Source organism: Colletotrichum scovillei (assembly GCF_011075155.1).
Source record: "Colletotrichum scovillei strain TJNH1 chromosome Unknown Contig00002, whole genome shotgun sequence".
Taxonomy (NCBI): Eukaryota; Fungi; Ascomycota; class Sordariomycetes; order Glomerellales; family Glomerellaceae; genus Colletotrichum; species Colletotrichum scovillei.
Genome location: NW_023336260.1, coordinates 2,284,360 through 2,302,675, shown reverse-complemented (window position 1 = coordinate 2,302,675; position 18,316 = coordinate 2,284,360). Strand labels below are relative to the sequence as shown.

General features: G+C 53.6%; 5 protein-coding genes across 5 annotated transcripts; 1 reads left to right on the top strand and 4 right to left on the bottom strand.

Annotated features, from left to right (window-relative positions):
- On the bottom strand, positions 1-1,040 carry HER10_EVM0003525 (uncharacterized protein). Its single transcript, XM_035473199.1, has one exon. The coding sequence runs from the start codon at positions 902-904 to the stop codon at positions 155-157; it is 750 nt and encodes a 249-aa protein (XP_035337063.1). The 5' UTR covers positions 905-1,040; the 3' UTR covers positions 1-154.
- Positions 1,041-3,635: 2,595 nt separating this feature from the next.
- Positions 3,636-6,731, bottom strand: HER10_EVM0011995 (hsp70-like protein). Its single transcript, XM_035481400.1, has 6 exons — positions 6,578-6,731; positions 6,152-6,329; positions 5,819-5,984; positions 4,826-5,728; positions 4,304-4,589; positions 3,636-4,251 (listed from the first exon to the last, which is right to left on the bottom strand). Exons 1-6 carry the CDS (start codon positions 6,618-6,620, stop codon positions 3,983-3,985), a joined length of 1,845 nt encoding a protein of 614 aa, XP_035337757.1. The 5' UTR covers positions 6,621-6,731; the 3' UTR covers positions 3,636-3,982.
- Positions 6,732-8,641: 1,910 nt separating this feature from the next.
- On the bottom strand, positions 8,642-9,645 carry HER10_EVM0008801 (uncharacterized protein; the record flags this gene model as incomplete). Its single annotated transcript, XM_035478310.1, has 2 exons — positions 8,642-9,462; positions 9,525-9,645. 2 exons carry the CDS (start codon positions 9,643-9,645, stop codon positions 8,642-8,644), a joined length of 942 nt encoding a protein of 313 aa, XP_035337478.1.
- Positions 9,646-12,089: 2,444 nt separating this feature from the next.
- On the top strand, positions 12,090-13,915 carry HER10_EVM0000214 (eukaryotic initiation factor 4E). The gene is made up of 3 exons (XM_035470007.1): positions 12,090-12,757; positions 12,812-12,883; positions 12,940-13,915. Exons 1-3 carry the CDS (start codon positions 12,545-12,547, stop codon positions 13,426-13,428), a joined length of 774 nt encoding a protein of 257 aa, XP_035336781.1. The 5' UTR covers positions 12,090-12,544; the 3' UTR covers positions 13,429-13,915.
- Positions 13,916-14,024: 109 nt separating this feature from the next.
- HER10_EVM0008888 (AMP-binding enzyme) lies at positions 14,025-18,200 on the bottom strand. The gene is made up of 3 exons (XM_035478395.1): positions 15,832-18,200; positions 15,438-15,733; positions 14,025-15,372 (listed from the first exon to the last, which is right to left on the bottom strand). Exons 1-3 carry the CDS (start codon positions 16,244-16,246, stop codon positions 14,110-14,112), a joined length of 1,974 nt encoding a protein of 657 aa, XP_035337488.1. The 5' UTR covers positions 16,247-18,200; the 3' UTR covers positions 14,025-14,109.
- Between the last annotated feature and the right edge of the window lie 116 nt (positions 18,201-18,316).

Here is an 18,316-nt window from a genome sequence, read left to right as displayed (position 1 = left end):
CGAGTTTTGTTCTTGTTGACAATTCAAAGAGCAGACGAATAAGGCTCGCGTCTTGAAGGCACGAAACCAAGGCAACCAAGTGACTACATACGCTCGTAGCCGCCGTACCCTTCCAAATCTTGAGGATAGGATTCCCGAAACAGCCACTGAGCAATCAGACCACCACCCGAACGATACTGAGCTCGTGATCCTGGCCGTAGCTAGCGGCAAGTCTCCTCCAGTCAATCGGAATCAGCTGCCACGGCCCCTTCCGCTGTCCCTTGCAGCAGGCCACACCCTCGTGGAATTCACACCAGAAGTCGCGATGAATAGGGTCAACGTAGAGATCAGCCGTCTCCAAGTCCGGATCAGCCAGCAGCCGCAACAGAGCCTGAAACGGCCTGGAGTGAGCAAAAGCGTCGTCACGCCGCGTGATCGCGGCCCTCCGCGACTGCGCGTCGGCGGCACTCTGGTTAAAGACAATCTTGTCAGCGCTCGTCGGATACAGCACGAGCCTGAGGTGCCGCAGGGAGCCGTTCAGGATCATGTCGGCCACGGCCGGGGAGACGTGGGTCTGGAAGACGTTGCCCAGGCGGCCCGGCGAGAGCTCGAGGTGCTTCACGCGGCGGCGGGCCTGTGGGTTACCGAGAAGCCAGGGGCTGCCGCCGTCGCAGATGGCGCGCTCGACGGCGGCGCGGGGCCCTGTTTGGAGGTTGAGGACGAAGCGGTTCTGTTCGTAGAAGAGGGCGGAGCCGGCGGCGTAGAGGAGCGGGTGGGCGAGGAGCAGGTCGTGCGGGAAGGGGATCTCGGAGAATTCTGTGGGACCTATCTGGATTGGATTTGGGAGTACGCAGAGGTAGGATATGATTTGGTCCCGGATCTCGACGGGGAGGTCAAAGAACTGGTCGAAGGTGCGGGAGGCCATTTTGGCGGGATCCCGACATTGTCGGTGACAAGGTAAGATCAACAGGAGATGTCCTGTAGCCTCATGGAAGACTTCTAGAAGAAAAGCCTTCTACCAGATTAGATCTGCAAGGAACTAGGTATTCATATGCCGTGGTACTTCGTAGTATGGATGAGGAATGAGGGTAGTAGTGACACCGGGCTGGCAGAAGGTGGGGTTGTTGATTACGTGATTGGCTGCGAGATCACCCGGCCCCACTATGGCGATCGAACTCCATGCCATCGTGCCTCTGCCCTGGTCAGTTCTATTTCGACTTCACGCCATCTTCTGTGGCATGTCGTTGATGGAGCTTAGATGGGTAGTGAGTCTACGGTCAGGCAATTACAGTAGATTTAATATCCTCATTTCATGGCTTTTTAAGATGGTAGAGCACTATCTTTCGGATGAGCGTGGAGTATTTAAGCAACACATTGTGGTGTAAGACGGCGTCGATGCAACAAACATTTGGGACAAGGTGTAAGAAACATTTACCTGGAATACCTTATAGCGCGTTCTTCTGTTGGCAATAGACCCAAGCAGATCTCTCATTGCTAGATCTATCTATGCTATCTCTTTTCGCCTTTTCAAGGTACAACCACACCGAGATCCCTTTCGCACCTTCCCTTCGTCAAAGAAGTAAACAAAAAACAAAAAGATGAAAAAATTGGTTGACCACATGATGAATCGAAACACCGCCGCCGGAAAGCCTCGGGAGCATCACCGAGACAGTCCCCCGATCAAGCATCTCGACTCGTGGTCGGTGACAGAGAAAGCATTACTGATCCCTATGGTCCTTCCTCTGTCGCCTGAGGCATGGACTGGTCTGCCTAGAATTCTATAGGTAGTATCTGTCACATCCTTCCTAACCCAGGTAGACCAATGGTGATCTACTGATGGAATCAAAATCTTGCATTGAGATTCTGAGGAAAGCACCCCTGGGTTGGAATGGCTCAGCTATTTACCACATCCGTTCTCATTTCTGATCCACCAGCCTCTAAGTTCTCGTGATCAGTCTTGTTAGATAGAGTACATGGAAATCTTTGATCCAAATTTTTTATAGCCAGTCTACTGGTATCGGAGAAGGTATGAAGGGAAGTTGGAAATTAATCGAAATGCATAGGCCGCGCCACACATTCAAGCGTCGCTAATCGCGTGAGAGCCCCCGTTCATGGTAGGATGTTGCCTTGGGCTCATGTTAGAAACTCCACGTCTGCACTGCCGTCAGAAGTCTCTACACCTGCCCTGTCACACCATTCGTCAGTTTAGACGAGAAATTCGCTGACCTCTTCGAATACTTGTCTATATACCACCACTTCCATACATTGAATTTCACCGATCGGTGACCAAGTCCTGCGTCCGCTACAAATGCCTCTTCGCCGTTATTTATCCGCCAGATCCGGACGTCGTTCAATCTTGTCTACTCACGTGCTGATTGATATGAGCGGTGCCCGAGCATTGATGTGCTCGGCCCATAGACGATGGGTATAGGAGATGTCCTGCCCCGGCATACATTCTTTCTTCGTCGTAATTCAAAGGATCTGTGGTGGAATGTATGATAGTGGCATTCATCTAGATGTATTAAGTGATATGTAGCGGAGTTCCGGCGGGTATGCGAGACGCAAAGTTTTCTGATCATGGCTCCGGGGACATGCTTCTTCGTGGAGAGTCCGACGGGAAGGCAATATGGCTGCTCTGTCCGGACCTTGAACTTCTTTCTGCCGCGGATTCTCTTTGGTGCCAGACGCGCTCACAGCGCATCTTCTCTGAGAGAAGCGTGGTCCAGGCAAATCCAACACCCACGTGAAGGAGATGATATAAATAAGACGAGTTGAAACAAAGGACTTTTCTGAGCTGTTCAAAACCACCAAGTAATAGTCGTCGACTAACGTCCATAGCCAAGACATCGAACCTCAATGACAAGTTCAACAACCCACATACTACCAGCTCGTCCGTTATAAGGCCCAAATCGCCTGAGCGGTTTCCTCAATCACCCAGTGTAGGAAACCGACCCCACCCTAGACGAGACCAAGTTGAAGCCTACGGCGTCTTTTGAAAGGGTTTTCATGAAGTGCGCAACGGACGCAGTATAATGTCAAGCTTGCATTGCTAAGTCTAGTGTGGGCAAACGCCCCTATCGGTGTACGTGTGGCGGTGACGGCGCTGGTGTGATCTCAGAAAAGGGAGAGTTCTGGTCTGGAGAGAGAGAGAGCGTATTTACATAAACGAAACGAACCGAAACGAAACGCTACAGTAATTGCTAGTTGTGGCCAGTAATTGCCAGTCGTGGTCAGTAATGGCTACTTGTGGTCAGTAGTGGCTAGTTGTGACTGTGTGGTGACAATATTTCTTCGTTATCAACTACCTTAGCTGAGGAGCAATCTTTGACAGTACCTTACCATTGAAGTCATCTCGGACGAGTATCCTCATCTTGCTGAATATTCATGCATGAATAAACCATCGGCGACGTTGGAAGTTGGTAATAACGCCAATGAGGACGCCAATGAGGACGTCAATGAGAACACGATTGAGGACACCAGTGAGGACGAGAATGATAATGGGAATGGCGATGACAATGTCTTGACTAGTAGATCTCAGACGCAAATTGGTTGGCAACAGTCACGTCACGTCGTATCACGTCGCATCGTGTCGCATCACGTCGTTGCATCATTCATAATGTCGGACCAAATTGAAGTAAGACGTAATTTCATTTCATGTCGCCCTGATCCTTTCTACAGTTCTATGAAAGCCGTAGAAGACGGCACCTGGTAGGCATTCATACTCGCCCGAGAGTCATGCCAGTGTCGTGCCGTGTGTGTGTGTGTGAAGGGGTTGTGGAGGTATATGGGGAGGAAGGCGGCGGGAAGAAAGGAGGAACTTTTAAGTGCCTTTTGATATCACCTGACCCAAATTATTCGCATCCTGCCTGGCCGTAATCTGCTCGGCCACCCAAACGCAAGAAAGTTGAACCAGATACACCGCATTGAAGCGGCCTCATCAAAGCCGTAAACATCCTCCGCGCGAACAAAACACTAGAGATATTTCTCACATGTTTTGGAGCATTTATCGGGAGGACATAGCCTTGGTCACGAGACGCTTGAGAGCGAGCTCCTGCTTCTTGAGCTCGTCGGCACCGCTGTCGGTGATCTCGAGGGCAGCCATGGCCTCGGAGACCTGCTGCTCGATCTTGTCCTTCTGGCCACGCTTGAGCTTGAGGGACAGCGTGGGGTCGGAGATGATCTCCTCAACACGGCCAATGTAGGACTCAAGCTGCTGCTTGGCCTCGAAGCGCTTGCTGAAAGCCTCATCGTTGGTCTTGAACTTCTCGGCGTCTAGGGAAGAATTAGTGTGTGCATCGTGGAGTGGTTGTCGACAAGAACGTACCGTTGATCATGTTCTCAATCTCGGAGGAAGAGAGCTTGCCAACAGAGTTGGAGATGGTGATGTTGGCGCTGCGGCCGGAGGTCTTCTCGGTGGCGGTGACCTTGAGGATACCGTTGACATCGACCTCGAAGACGACCTCAAGGACGGCCTCACCGGCTCTCATGGGAGGAATGGGAGCAAGAGTGAATTCACCCAGGGAGGTGTTGTCCTCGCAGTTGACACGTTCACCCTGGTAGACGGGGAACTGAACGGTCTGCTGGTTGTCGGCAACAGTGGTGAAGGTTCTGTAATGGGGATGTTAGCTCTTTAATCTTGACAGCGGGTCAATAAAACGCGGAAGGAAGAAGTGCTCTCCTCCTGCCATGCAATTGACGCATGGTAGGAAGGCACTGCCACGGATGAGGAAGGTGTCATCGCCAGCAGAGCGCCCATCACCACGATAGTCGCGAATGGGCGAAAACACCAAAATCGAGAAAAATCGAGCAAGTCAGGAAACGGGATAAGCAAACAAGGGGTACGTATCTTTTTCAAGCAAGGAACGTTTTGCCCGCGAGTAACGACGGGAGCGAAGATGTTACCCTCCATGGCGACACCGAGGGACAGGGGGCAGACGTCGAGCAGGAGAAGGTCGGCGGTCTCGGCGGAGGTGGCCTTTCCGGAGAGGATACCGGCCTGAACGGCGGCACCGTAGGCGACGGCCTCATCGGGGTTGATGCTCTTCTCGAGCTTCTTGCCGTCGAAGAACTCGGACAGAAGCTTCTGAATGCGGGGGATACGGGTGGAGCCACCAACGAGGACGATCTCGTCAACGCCGGACTTCTCCATGGAGGCATCCTTGAGAACCTGGGCAACGGGCTCGAGGGTACCGTTGAAAGCCTTGGCGTTCAGGTCCTCGAAACGAGCACGGGTGATCTGGGTGGTGTAGTCCTCGCCATCGAAGAGAGAGTCGATCTCAATGGTGGTCTGGGCACCGCTGGAAAGGGTACGCTTGGCACGCTCGCAAGCAGTGCGGAGACGACGGAGGGCACGGGGGTCGCCGGAGAGGTCCTTCTTGGTCTTGCGCTGGAAGTCCTTCTTGCAGTGGTCAAGAAGGTTGGTGTCGAAGTCCTGACCACCCAAGTGGGTGTCACCAGCGGTGGCCTTGACGGTGAAAACACCGCCCTGGATGTTAAGGAGGGAGACATCGAAAGTACCACCACCCAAGTCGTAGATGAGGACGTTGCGCTCCTTGCCAGACTTGCCGGCACCAAGACCGTAGGCAATGGCGGCAGCGGTGGGCTCGTTGATGATACGGAGGACGTTAAGACCGGCGATGGCACCGGCGTCCTTGGTGGCCTGACGCTGGTTGTCGTTGAAGTAGGCAGGGACGGTGATGACGGCCTTCTCGACCTTCTTGCCAAGCTTGACCTCGGCAATCTCCTTCATCTGTTGAGGGGGTCAGCATATGCGTATTTTCAGAAGTTGTGTGACGCCGGCTTTTCATTTTCGGGCTCATCACTAGAGAGCAAAACGCACCTTGAGGAGGACCATGGAGGAAACCTCCTGGGGGGAGAAGGTCTTGGTCTCGTTGAGGTACTCGACCTGGACCTTGGGGTTGCCACCCTCGTCGACGACCTTGAAGGGCCAGGACTCGATGTCCTTCTTGACGGTGGGGTCATCGAAGCGGCGACCGATGAGACGCCTGTGAGAGAATGCGTGGTCAGCGATTTGTAGTTGTATAATTTTTATTTTCTGCTCTCTGCTATTGCTCCGGATTACCCCTCCTTGGGCGGGGAAAATTCTCACCCACCCCGGCCAAAGTAGGAATCGGGAGCAACAGCAGACGGAGAAAACGGCGAGGCTACTCACTTGACATCGAAGACGGTGTTGACGGGGTTCATGGCAGCCTGGTTCTTGGCGGCCTCACCAATCAGACGCTCCTTGTCGGTGAAGGAAACGAAAGAGGGCGTGGTGAACGAACCCTGCTCGTTGGCAATGATTTCGACATTGGTACCCTCGTACGTGGCAACGCAAGAGTAGGTAGTTCCTGTGATGAGAGGACTTGGTCAGCCTGACATGTTCTTTCGATGATTGTGAAAGTCCTCCTCGAGTGCCTCCTTCCATGATAGTTGATTGATGATTGACGGTATTTTGCAGCGTTGGCGTCAGCGACATTGTTCGTGATGTCTGAAGTGACCGAAACCCTCAAAGTTGAGCGACGACCGGTATCGCCACAAAATAACGCCCCTCTCAAAAAAAGCATCGTCCATCAGCAACAGGAAAATAAAAACTCACCCAAGTCAATGCCAATGGCACCATCGTAGACCTCGTCCGCCATTTTGAGAAATTTGATATGCACAAAGACAAAAAAACGGCCTGTGTGAATGGGGGAGGGGGGAGAATTGAAGGTTGGGAGGTTTGCGCGGAGGAGAAAGATATGTGAAGGAGGGCGGGCGGGCGACGTGGGGTCCTTTCAAGAAGAATTTCTCTCGCTCCAGTCGCTCAACACAGGATTTTTGTGAAGGCCGAAAAAAAAAATCAATTTCGACTTTTTTTTCTGGGTCCCCCTAGCCCCACCAACCACCTTTACCCCCCCTCCAGCGCTGAGACCGTGCTACTAGCGCGCGGGCCATGCCACAAAAATTCGAGAGATTCGAGGGCGGCGAAGCAATTTTTTTGCCATTTCATCCCGCTGTGGCCCTTGCTGGTGGGCTGTCTCTTATCTTATCGCACCCCGGCCCGCCATTTTCTCGCTTACTGCCACTCTCTGTCACTGTGAGTTGAGCAAGGTATCTACCTTAGCCGAAGTCGAGTTAACTGCAGGTTGCAACCACCTGCTCTGCACCCGACTCGGGAGACTGTTTGAGAGCCTCTTGATGGTGTCTGGCTGTATTTCGGTACTTTACAAAAGTAACGAAAGTTGTTGACATTGTTTCCTTTGGCTTCAAGTAATAGTTTGCTAACCAGGACAAAGAACGCCGTCATTGATACTGAAATACTTACCCATGCTAACTTTCAACAGCCTGCAACTTCCCCCCCTCGTCTCTCTCGTCCACATGCCTTGTTGGGCTTACCTTACTGCTCCTCGTCCTCCCTCGTGCAGGTACCGGCGCTTAGCAGCCTTTGAAAGTACTTGGTCCATCATCCATGACATTGCTTTTCTCACCGCCTGACTCGACTTGGACAAGCAACCCAGATGCCTACCAGTGGACTCCCGGCTTTCTGTGGCAATCCCACGGGAGACCCCTTCCTTCCAGCGGCAAATCAGTCTCAAGTTGCCGTGGTCGCGGTTACCTACTCAACTGTTTTCAGTCTCCGCGACTGCTCGGTCAAAGAGGGACCTTCATGCAGATATGTCGGGCTCCCCGAAGTCGGTCGGTTGGCCAGCCAGAAAAAGAGTATCCCTCTTTTTTTTTTTGGCCATGATACCGTCCCCAACTCAGGTCCCCATGCACGTGTATTCCGTTGCCCCTCAGAGAGTTCTTGGAGGGGTCCTTCCCAACTTGCCAATGCCTGCCAAACGATTGGCTCTCGCCTGCCCATTCAGACGAACCGCCGACGTCTTTCTCGTAGAGAAAATAACCCGACAATATCCCGAACATGTCGGCCGAGATTGAATCTGAGCATCTCTCTTGCGCGAATTACTCTAACCGCGGCAATCTGTCCTTGTCGGACAATTTTTCGACGCCTTCGGAGTCCCAGAGACGGGTGGAGCCGCCGCCGCTTACAACTGTTAGTCGCCCCGGGAACCGCTCGCGAGCCCACAGAAACCCTCATGCACGAACCCTCGCTCCCCACACACAACGGCCATCTCTGCCCCTCGGGATATAATCACCTTCTCGTCGCCGTACTTCCAACCAGCCTGTCCGGCTTCGATTTCCGGATATCTGATCATCTGCGTCGATGGTTTAGTGGTAAAATTCTCCGTTGCCATCAAGCAGCGTCGGGGAGCCGGGGGTTCGATTCCCCCTCGACGCATTTCTTTTGCCAAATCTGCCTCAAAGCCAGCCTGGACATCCGTTTTTGGTTTTTGGATGAAGTGCTGCCTGAGTGAGGCGACTAGATAGTCCCTGGGACCTTCTTTAACCTTTCTTGTTCATGGTCCTTGAGAGAGTGTGTCATACAAGCTTGCAGTGATACCTTCATCAAACCCCCTCAGTATTGCCCTAAGTCAACAACACCAGCTCACATGTCTGCCTACCCCCTTGAGTGACATTTGGAAAGGAAATTCACATTGTATTGCTCGCTCAGCTGTCAACTCAAACAAAAGTCCGCCTGATCCTCACGTCCAAGCAACGCCATCAACGCCGAAGATTCACCACTCCAAGCCCAGTCAAAGCTACCTGGTAAACCGAATTCCTAAATACCCTGATCTGTCCCAGCACGACCGGACGATGGATCGTATGCAGGGTCCGCCCCACCCTCATGGCTCCGCCTGTTGTACTCGTCCCGCAGCTGATAGACGTATCTCAGGAGTTGAATGAGCAAAATGTACATCAGAAGCTGCCAGAACAATGGACGGATGATCGCAGAGAAGTATGTCGGCTTAGGTCGCCTCATCTCACATGCGTGGTCGACAAGCGAGCGCGGCGATGAATCAACCTCACCCGTGTGGCGCCAGAGGGTATAGTAGGCCGTCCGAGACTCCAACAACCTTCTCCTCTCGCTACCAATGGGCTCTTCTCCATCGGCACCCTCGACGAGCGAGATTCTCTGAACGACGGGGACAAAGGAAATCAGCACTCTCGACAACGGTGGTTCTATCGGTGGCTCTCTGAATCGAGTTGTCGAAATGATGAACCCAGTAGACGTCGGGCTCAGTAAGGCGTTGGACGGTCTTGGCAGCACTCCTGGATCGGGGATCTCAAAGTCGCCCGGGATGTAGAGTTCGTCGGGCTCGCGCCATTCAAAGTGAAGAACTTCGGGAGACAGACGAATGTTGACAGAAAGCCAAGCCGCGTAGGCCACGTCGTGGTGAATCATCTGGAAGATTGACCGAATAGACGGGTTCGGGCCGTTCTCGGGCCAGGTCATCCTCACCCAGGTCAGGATTGGCCTTATGAGCAAGAAGGTCTTCATAGTATAATAGTCCACTTGCTTCCAAAACAGAGGTGGCAGGCCATGATTCTCTTCCAATAGCATTTCCACCGTTTTTGCTCTCAGTTCCGATCGCCTGAAACCTAGTAGACAATCAATTGCTGTGTCTTGTTCGGGGTTGCTTGGATGAGGGGGGGGAACCAACCTTCGTGCTTCATGAACTGCTTGTCTTGATGGAGCAGTGAAAGTCGCTGTGGGTTGTCTGCGCCAAATAGCTGAAGTGAAAATATCTGTTCCTCAAAAAGCTTCAAGAAGAAGGCCCTCATGACCAGTATCCGTTTGTAGTCGCAGGCAATCAGATCATCCCAAGGGCTCTTGTCTCGAGGATCTGGCCGGGCAACTTTCTCGATGGTACATTCCAATTCCGAAATCTGGTCGCCAGTGACCACGGACCATACGGGTCCTGGAGGCGGAACATCGCCAACTTCGAAAATCTGCTTGGCGTGGAGATTTATATTTGATATGATGGCGGCATAGTGATGCGTAAAGAAGTCGTCTGTAAGCGAAGAACGCGGAAGGCCCCATTGCAGGACGAGTCGTTCGGGGCAAAATCCTTTCAATTCTTTGAGGTCTTTGGACGCAAATGCTTTGGTTGCTGATGGCTCTGCTTTCATGTTCTTCCTGTTCTGTTGCGCCGTTGGACTGCAAGCCTCGCTACAATTCGGGCCATGTGAACTCAGGTACGTTGATGCCATCTGGAGTGCTTTGAGGATCGATTCAAACGTTATTTGTCGCTCGAGAAGTTCGATGGGTGAATATGGATCGGTCGACGAAATTCTAGATGGTCGAAAACCGCCAATAGGGAGTAGGTTGCTCAAAAAATGATACCGCCTTTGGTGATCAGCTGGCTGTGCATCGCGACCGCGTCTTACGCAGCGCCGCCTCGGTTTTATGAGTATCACGCTGCTTGCTCAACTGCGTTGTCATACGAGCATGCTCTGCAATCTAAACGGGCCGCCGTGCTCCATACTTCCGGTCGCTGTCCTTGTGAGAATCCAAGGGATGACGCGGGACAAAGAACACTCGGCCATTATCATCGATGCCATTGTTGTTCGTCTCCAACAGGTTGACACCTGGTGTCGTGGACCTAATATAGAACTTTCCAACAAGATACAGGCGATGCATACAGCCGCATGGCAGCTACATAGCGGAACAAAGAAAATGTATCCGTCTTTCACCCTGCGTTCCCATCCTAGCTCTTGGTCGATGGTGTAATGGAGAAGCACGAGAGTAAGTAGAGCAAGTATCCTGTTTCTTTCACTCAAGTCTAGGAGCACAATGCAGCTCTCTCAAAATGGTCGTACCTCGATTCATTGAGACGACGTCAATAGAGCCTCGATGCATGTGGGGCGGAGTGTGCAATGACTGAAACAAGCAGAGCGACCTGGCCGAAACGATCCCTAGAGCCATCACCGCTTCAAGCCGAGCCCGACTCGCTTGAGTTTTCGAGTGCAGAAGAGGGTGGTAGGGGATGATGGGAAAGATTACCTAGCTTGCGTGTTGTTTGACTCAAGATGAAGGAATTTTGCTCAGGCCACCTAATTCGCAGGTCACCTAATCTAAGAGGGATGGGAGCTTCATAGAAATAATAACAATTCATGTCATTGAATGTGATTGGCAACGCAAGAGACTAGGGAAAGCTTCTGGAAAGGTCCCCCGCAGGTTGAAGCCAAAAATATGATGGCAATGTTTCGAGGCCAGATAACAGCGTGATGTCGAAACAAGGATGTGTCTTTTGGCGTAGGAAGGGGCAAGGAGAAGGGGTCAGGAGGCGGCGCTCGGTTCAGGCCGAGTATGGAGAGGGCTGTCACAACTGCAAAAGGCTGCAAACAGCTGGTAGACGGGTGAGTTTTAGAAACAGGAAATAAGAGGAACAATCCGGATGACAGGAGCAGAAAAGCAGCAAGCACAACCCTAGGAGTCGGAAGCTTCGTCTGAGCTGTTGGACGTGGTCGAATCTGAAGGCAGGAAAGAAAAGTTATCTGACTTATCAGCCTTGAGCAATGACAGGCAACGTAAGCTAAAAGTCAACATGAACAGTTCAATACTGCTATTAGACCGCTAGTCTTGAAAAGACAGAAGGGAAGAAAAGCAACTCAACACTGGCGAAACGGATTGCATGGCGTTGAAGACAGACATTCAGCAAGCCTCACAACACGACACGGAGTTACAAGGTTTGTAGGCTGACAAGTGCTACTATTGGAGCAATTGACATCCACTGGGCTGCTTAAACTTCCGCAAACCTGGTCTTGAATGGGACCAGACTGACCTTGCCCTGGATTTTTCGTCTCCTTCGCTTCTTGAGAAAGCTGACGTAACGGGACCGTATCCATCAGGCTAGGCTCACCTCGCCTCCGCTCTCACCTTGAGCAACGGGCCCCGGGCTCACCTAGAATCCCACTGATGTCGGGGGCTTTCCTTCGCCCTAACTAGCACCCCCGGGACCACACCTCACTGAGTGGGTGGATATCTGCCTTACGTGCTTGGTGTGGCAGTTGTGCTAGGTCGTAATTGTGAGGTGCCCTGCGCAAAAAATAAAAAAAAACCTAGGCCTCGTCCACCAAGAAGGTAGGTACTGAGGTACACCTTGACATACCCCACTTTTCCGACGCCTTGCTCCCCTCCCGTTGGCCAAGCCCGCTTGGGCATTTTTTTGCGACTGGAAAGGCTCTCTCGCTCACAGACTCAGACTTCTGTTTGCTGCGCGCAATCCCTCGCAAAGTGCAAAACCCATCGCAACTTCCCAATTCTCGACCTCGTCGTCTCCCCACGAAAAAACCAGAACGTCACCGCCCGTTCTAATCTTTCCTCTAATCCGCCCTTTCCGATCCTTGCTGACTTGCCTGGCGCAACGTCGGAATCTCCCCCACATCCGAATACCTGGAAGGAAGCAATCGCCCTCCAGTACGTTCCCAATAGTGAAGCGAGCAACCGTCGTCACCACCACCTTCAGCCACTCTCGTGCGGAACCCTCCCACTTTCCAACTCTTCCACCTCACAACCGCGACCAGCGACCTCTTTTCCCTTTGGCTTCTTCAACCTCCGAGATAGCCTAACTCGCATTTTCCTCCAGAGATTGCTTCCCAGCGCCTCTGACGACCTACTCTACCCCTCATCGGTCCGATCCGTAATCAGCCCGAAAACACCAGAACAAATCCATTCACGATGGCGACTTCTGTGCAAACACCCACGAACCCCGACCAGCAGGTCGACCTCTCCACCATTCCCATCTCCCCCGAGGGTGGCGAGAAGAGCGAGACCAAGGAGAACGACTCGGAGAAGCCCGTTACCGTTTTCCACGACAAGGAGAACTTCAACGTTAAGCACCCTCTGCAGAACAAGTGGACTCTTTGGTTCACCAAGCCCCCCAGCGGAAAGGTTCGTCTATCCCGATTGAGAACGGCACGTGGCCCAGATATTAACGTGGAGTAGGGTGACAACTGGAATGACCTTCTGAAGGAGGTCATCACCTTCAACTCAGTCGAGGAGTTTTGGGGTGTCTATGTACGTGCACCTTCCTTCCCCGCGGCCCCTCTTATCGCTCGCTAACTATTGACCAGAACAACATCGCCCCTGTCTCCGAGCTTGCCCTCAAGTCCGACTACCATCTCTTCAAGGCCGGCGTCCGCCCCGAGTGGGAGGATGCCCAGAACAAGCACGGCGGCAAGTGGTCCTACCAGTTCAAGGAGAAGCGCAGCATCCCCATCGACGATCTCTGGCTTCACGTCATGTTGGCCGCTATTGGCGAGACCCTCGAGGCTGAGGACGACGGAGAGGTCATGGGTGTTGTCGTCAACGTCCGCAAGGCTTTCTTCCGTATCGGTGTCTGGACCCGTACCATTGGCAAGAGCATTCCTGGCCGTGGTGACGGAGATGTGGCTGGTGGCAAGGGACGTTCGCAGGATAAGGGCCGTGACATCCTCCTGAACATTGGCAAGCGCTTCAAGGACATCCTGAACCTCCCCGCCAACGAGGTTGTCGAGTTCTCCGGCCACACGGACAGCGCACACAGCGGAAGTAGCCGTGCAAAGGCCAAGCACACTGTCTAAAGCGATGGACACAGCCTCTGAAAAAAAACCACAGAAACGAATTACACAAGCTTGCACCACATGCTCACTAACGCATTTTATTGGAACCGATGGGCTCCACCACCTATCGAGAAGGCCGACTTCCGTCTGCACGATATCACTTCTCGTTGCACTTTCTCAGCCGACTTCTTTTTTTTATTTTTTGCCTGATGCCAGTGGGGGGAATACGGGGGCAATGCTACGCTATGCATCGATGATAACGCATCTCTGGGGCGGAAAAAGTTCTCTCTTATGACAGTCCTTGGAGCTCGACGAAGGCGTTTGCTGAGAACGAAAAAAGAGATCAATGGGTTTTATGGAACTTCTAGACGGCCATGATCGATAGTACATAGGCGGATGCGAAATATCCGGAATAGATACCTAGGTTTAGGCCAGAATGCCCTGGTGCACGCACCCTTTATAAATTGAAGGGTGTTAATTATGCTTCTCCTTGGCAACAAGATATCACCTTATGAGTTCTATCTCATCACTACAAATCTCACTTCGTAAAGGGTGCGCAGTGAGGGGGTCGATGCTCAATAAGGTATATATTTTATCTAAATTCTATGCAGCATTCCGCCATGTCCTAGTCAAACAGGTATATATGTATGTCACATTGCGAGGTGAGTGGAGCAGTATCCACGCACCAGTAGCTACGTACTCTTACAATTCATCACCGCTAAACTGGTCCTCAAAGACGGCCTGGACTAGTTGCTTCTTGTTGATCTTGCCCATGGCGTTGCGCGGGATGTGGTCTACGACCTTGAGCACCTGGGGAATCTTGTAGTTGACGAGCCGATCCCGGAGGGCCCTCCGCATGGCCATCGGGGACCAGTGTGGGACGACGTCCGTGTTGAGGATGACGACGGCGCCGACCTTGGAGCCCCACTTGCCCGAGGGGACGGAGACGACGGCGGCCTCGGCCACCTCGGGGAGGGAGAGCAGCTCGCGCTCGACCTCGAGGGCGCTGACCTTTTCGCCGCCCGTCTTGATGATGTCGGCGCTCTTGCGGCCCTGGATAAAGTACATGTCGCCCTTGGCCCAGGACGCCTGCGCGGCGTTGAGCCCGGCGTTCGGGACCGGTCTCCGGACGGCGACGTCGCCCGTCTTGAACCACTTCCCCTTGCCGTCCTCGCCTTCGACGAACTCCTTGGCTGTCGCCTCGGGGTTGCGCCAGTATTCTTTAAAGATTGTGGGACCTCGGAGCTGGATTTCGCCGGAGCGCTCGCGGCCCGTTTTGGGGTCGACGTCTTCGCCGGGAGGGATGACGAGGCCAGTGTCCATGTCGACGAGGCGGGCTTCGACACCGGGCAAGGGCCAGCCAACGCTGCCGTCGACGCGGTCGGCGAAATCGAGACCGCAGGAGAGGGCCATGCCGACCTCTGTCATGCCGTAGCGTTCGAGGAGGACGTTGCCCTTGGACAGAGTCTTCCAGGCCTCCTTGATGGGCGTTGGGAGGGCGGCTGAGCCGGATATGGCGAGGCGCATGTTGCGCGGGGAGACGGCTTCTCGTGTGGGTTCAGCAGGATCGATGGGGAGGAGTTTGTGGGTTGCGAGGAGGCGGGAGTAGACTGTTGGCACGACGGTGAAGAAGGTAATCTTCTCCTTTGCGATGTTCTTGTGTGTCCCGTTTGGGCCATTGGTCCCGTTGACCCCGTTGACCCCGTTGGTACCGTTTACACCGTTTGTGCCGTTGGAGGTGATGTAGGGCGCGGCGAGGCGCTTCCAGACCGCGTCGGCGTTGAAGGGGAACATGAACTCGATCGTGGAGCCTGACAGCAACGGCGTAAGGACAGCATTGACCGTGCCGTGAATGTGGTGTAGGGGGAGGACGTGGAGGAGGTGGTCGGCCGGGGTGTAGTTCCATGCTTCGATCAGGGATTTGGATTGCGCCGTGAGGACGGACTGGGGGAGAAGGACGCCTTTCTAATGCAGGGAATTAGCGATCATGCTCGGAGCTGCCACTCAAGTTCGGAAAGGGGACGACGAACCGGTCGATTGGTGGTGCCTGAAGTGTACAGCATCATGCCTGCGCCGTCGGCATCGGAACTGTCCAGTTCAACTTGCTCATGCGCGCTGCCACCGAGGTGCTTCTGTAGTTCGACTTGCGTCGGGCTTGAGAGGAGCTCTGTAGCGAGAACCTCCTTTGCTTTTGCGGCGAACTTGGCCGAAGACACGAGCAACGACGCTTCGCTCTGGTTTAGAATATACTGAAGCTCGGCAGCAGGGAAGGCTGGAGAAAGAGGTACGGCGATTGACCGCGCCGCAAAGGCGGCAAGGAGGGTCACTAGAAATCAAGCGAGTGTTAGAATTGAGGCGTGTTGTTTGGGCCGCAACCAAAGGAGTCTCAGAGCTGTTGTGTAAGGGGTATGCGACATGGCTTACCTACATAGTCGTAACTGTTCTCTACTAAGAATGCGATGCGCTCGCCATTAAGATCTGACTTGCCCGCTGAATCCAAGAGCTTGTTCCGCGCGCGGCGCACGTCGCCAAGGAGCTCTCCATACTTGAAGCGGCGGCCGGACAAGGAGTGAATCACAGCCGTAGACTCGGGGTCATGCCTGGAAATGGCCTCGAAGAGAGGGATCCTTGGGAGGGATGTCGTTGTTGAAGCCATTCTTGCGGATTGCGATGCGCGCGCGGCAGCAAAGGATCGGGATACGGGACGGGAGAGGTTGAAGCTTGCGGTAGCTGTAGTACCGGCGACGGCGGCGGCGGCGAAGGCTGAGAAAGGGGATATTCGGCAGCAGCAGCAGCAGCCGGGCCGTCGAGCTACATTCCGCAAACCGGAGGCCAACATGGGGGTGGGGGGAGGAGGGGAATAGATATGCGTCGTTATCAATTGCGTTATGATTAAAGGAGGATCGGGAATACGGCGCTGCGACGGAGTGGATATTGGGGAGAGGGGGGAACGGACCCCGGGAGTTGCGAATGGTTGCCCTCGGATCTGGTCGCGGCAGCTGTTGGCGTGGGATTGCAGGTTGGGTGCGTGAGTGCGCGCGTGTGTGTGGTATGAACTGGTAATATTTTTTGGCTTCTGTCAGGTCCCGGATCGGACTTCTCCCTGCAGGACCGCCGGCAGGATCTGCCGAAGACCGGACGGAAAACTTGGGTGGTTGAGTGTGGCTTGCCCGGACATCCTAGCAGCTCCCTTCTCTCTAGTTGAGGCTTGACTCTTTTATGGAGCTCCGGAGTTGAAGGTGTGAAGACCAGAGATACGGAGAGGAAACCCGTCAGGTGGTGTGTGCGCCTGCGTGGATATTGGACTGTGGCACCGTGGGTTGTTGGTGCGCTTTCACGGCCCAGCGCCTTGGGATCAGGTATTGGTATTTAGATGCCGTGATGCATCGGTTCACGTCCAATGTATCCGTTCCTGGCCCTAGGATGTCTAGCGGTGGGGGAACCGTTCGAAGCGGCCGACGTTTCCCAAGCGGCACCTACCTCTGCCTACCTATCCGTCCCTCCATTGTATAGCGTGTGGGTAAACCTCCGAAGTTGACAGGTATTCAAGCGTGCCAAGGTTAAGATACTTGCGGTCCTCTCGACTTTTCTGCTCCCTCGCTAGATTGTGGTTGTGGTCACTGATTGTGGTGGTGGTGGTGGTGAGTCTGCTGCATCTCTGCCCGCTGCCGACCGACAATGTTACCGTACCACACGTCACTACATTCGATATCCATGCAAGGTGCCTGGAAGCTCTCCCCAAAGAGTCCTCTAGGTTTCCCCGCCCGCATGCATTGGCGACATTGTGAGCGAACAGCTGGTACTCTGGAACCGAGAGATCTAGATGATCAGGCGCCCAATGATGGATGGGTGCCCTGCCACTTGCTGCGTGGCTCAAGGCTCCATCACTCCAAGTCTATCCGTACTTTTCGAGTAAGGAGAGGGACCGACTCTGGCCTTTTGTGATGCGTGGTGACGAGGGTTGGGGGGTTGGAATCTTGAGGGTCGGGTACGGATACGGATGGCAAGCCGCAAAAGGCGTCTGTGGCATCGTTCAGGAAACACGCGGTGAGCAGAATGGAGCCAACAGGCAGGGCACGAGGGCTGAGGAGTCATCCAAGGACCTGGCTGGAGGTGTGTCGGGTGCCCATGTGCTGTTGTTGCTTGCTCTGTGTTCCGTCGTTCCCCAGTTGTTCTAGGTGTTCTTGTTGGTCCACCTAATCTCAACGCGCGTTAGCGTCTTCGGACCAGTCAGAAACATGGGACGGTAAAGCCTCCCGGGGTCTGGTAAGCTAGGTGTATGCAGCGTGGGTGGTTCCAAGAAGCAAAAAAACAAAAAAGGGCGGTGGGCATAACAGAGAGAGAGAGAGAGAGAGAGAGACAGAGTCACTGACACGCACTTACTGCAAAAGCAAAGCTAACTCGGTCGACCACCTCACACACTGACACGAGGTCGGCGGGGAAAAATCTGGGAGGAACTTGGAAGTCAGTCATGTCTCCAAGACATGAGAGGCCAAAAATACAACCCAACCGGGAAGATGAGTGGCAACGGCTGACTCTTTTTGTTTTTCTTTCCCCCTCCATCTTACTTGCTTGTAGCATTGTGCGCGTGTCCGTGGAGGGAAGTGCGGAAAATACGAGGAAGAAGCCGTCCGTAGGGTAAGCAAGGTTTGCCTGCCTCAACACATAGACTACCGGTACCGCAGACCACAAGGAAAAGGAAAAAAAAAAAAAAAAAAGAATGTACATACAGATACTGCGCAGTGGGATGAGAAGGAACTTCCATGGGACATGCTGGCCGTCTCATCGCACCGCTGTCTGGCGAAGTGGTGCAGTGGTGCTGGAAGGAAGTTTGGAAGTGCCTCCCCGGTGCGGGTCCTCCAGTTACCAACCGGAAGGACAGAGGCAAGGCCCCCGGTCTGTTGATTGG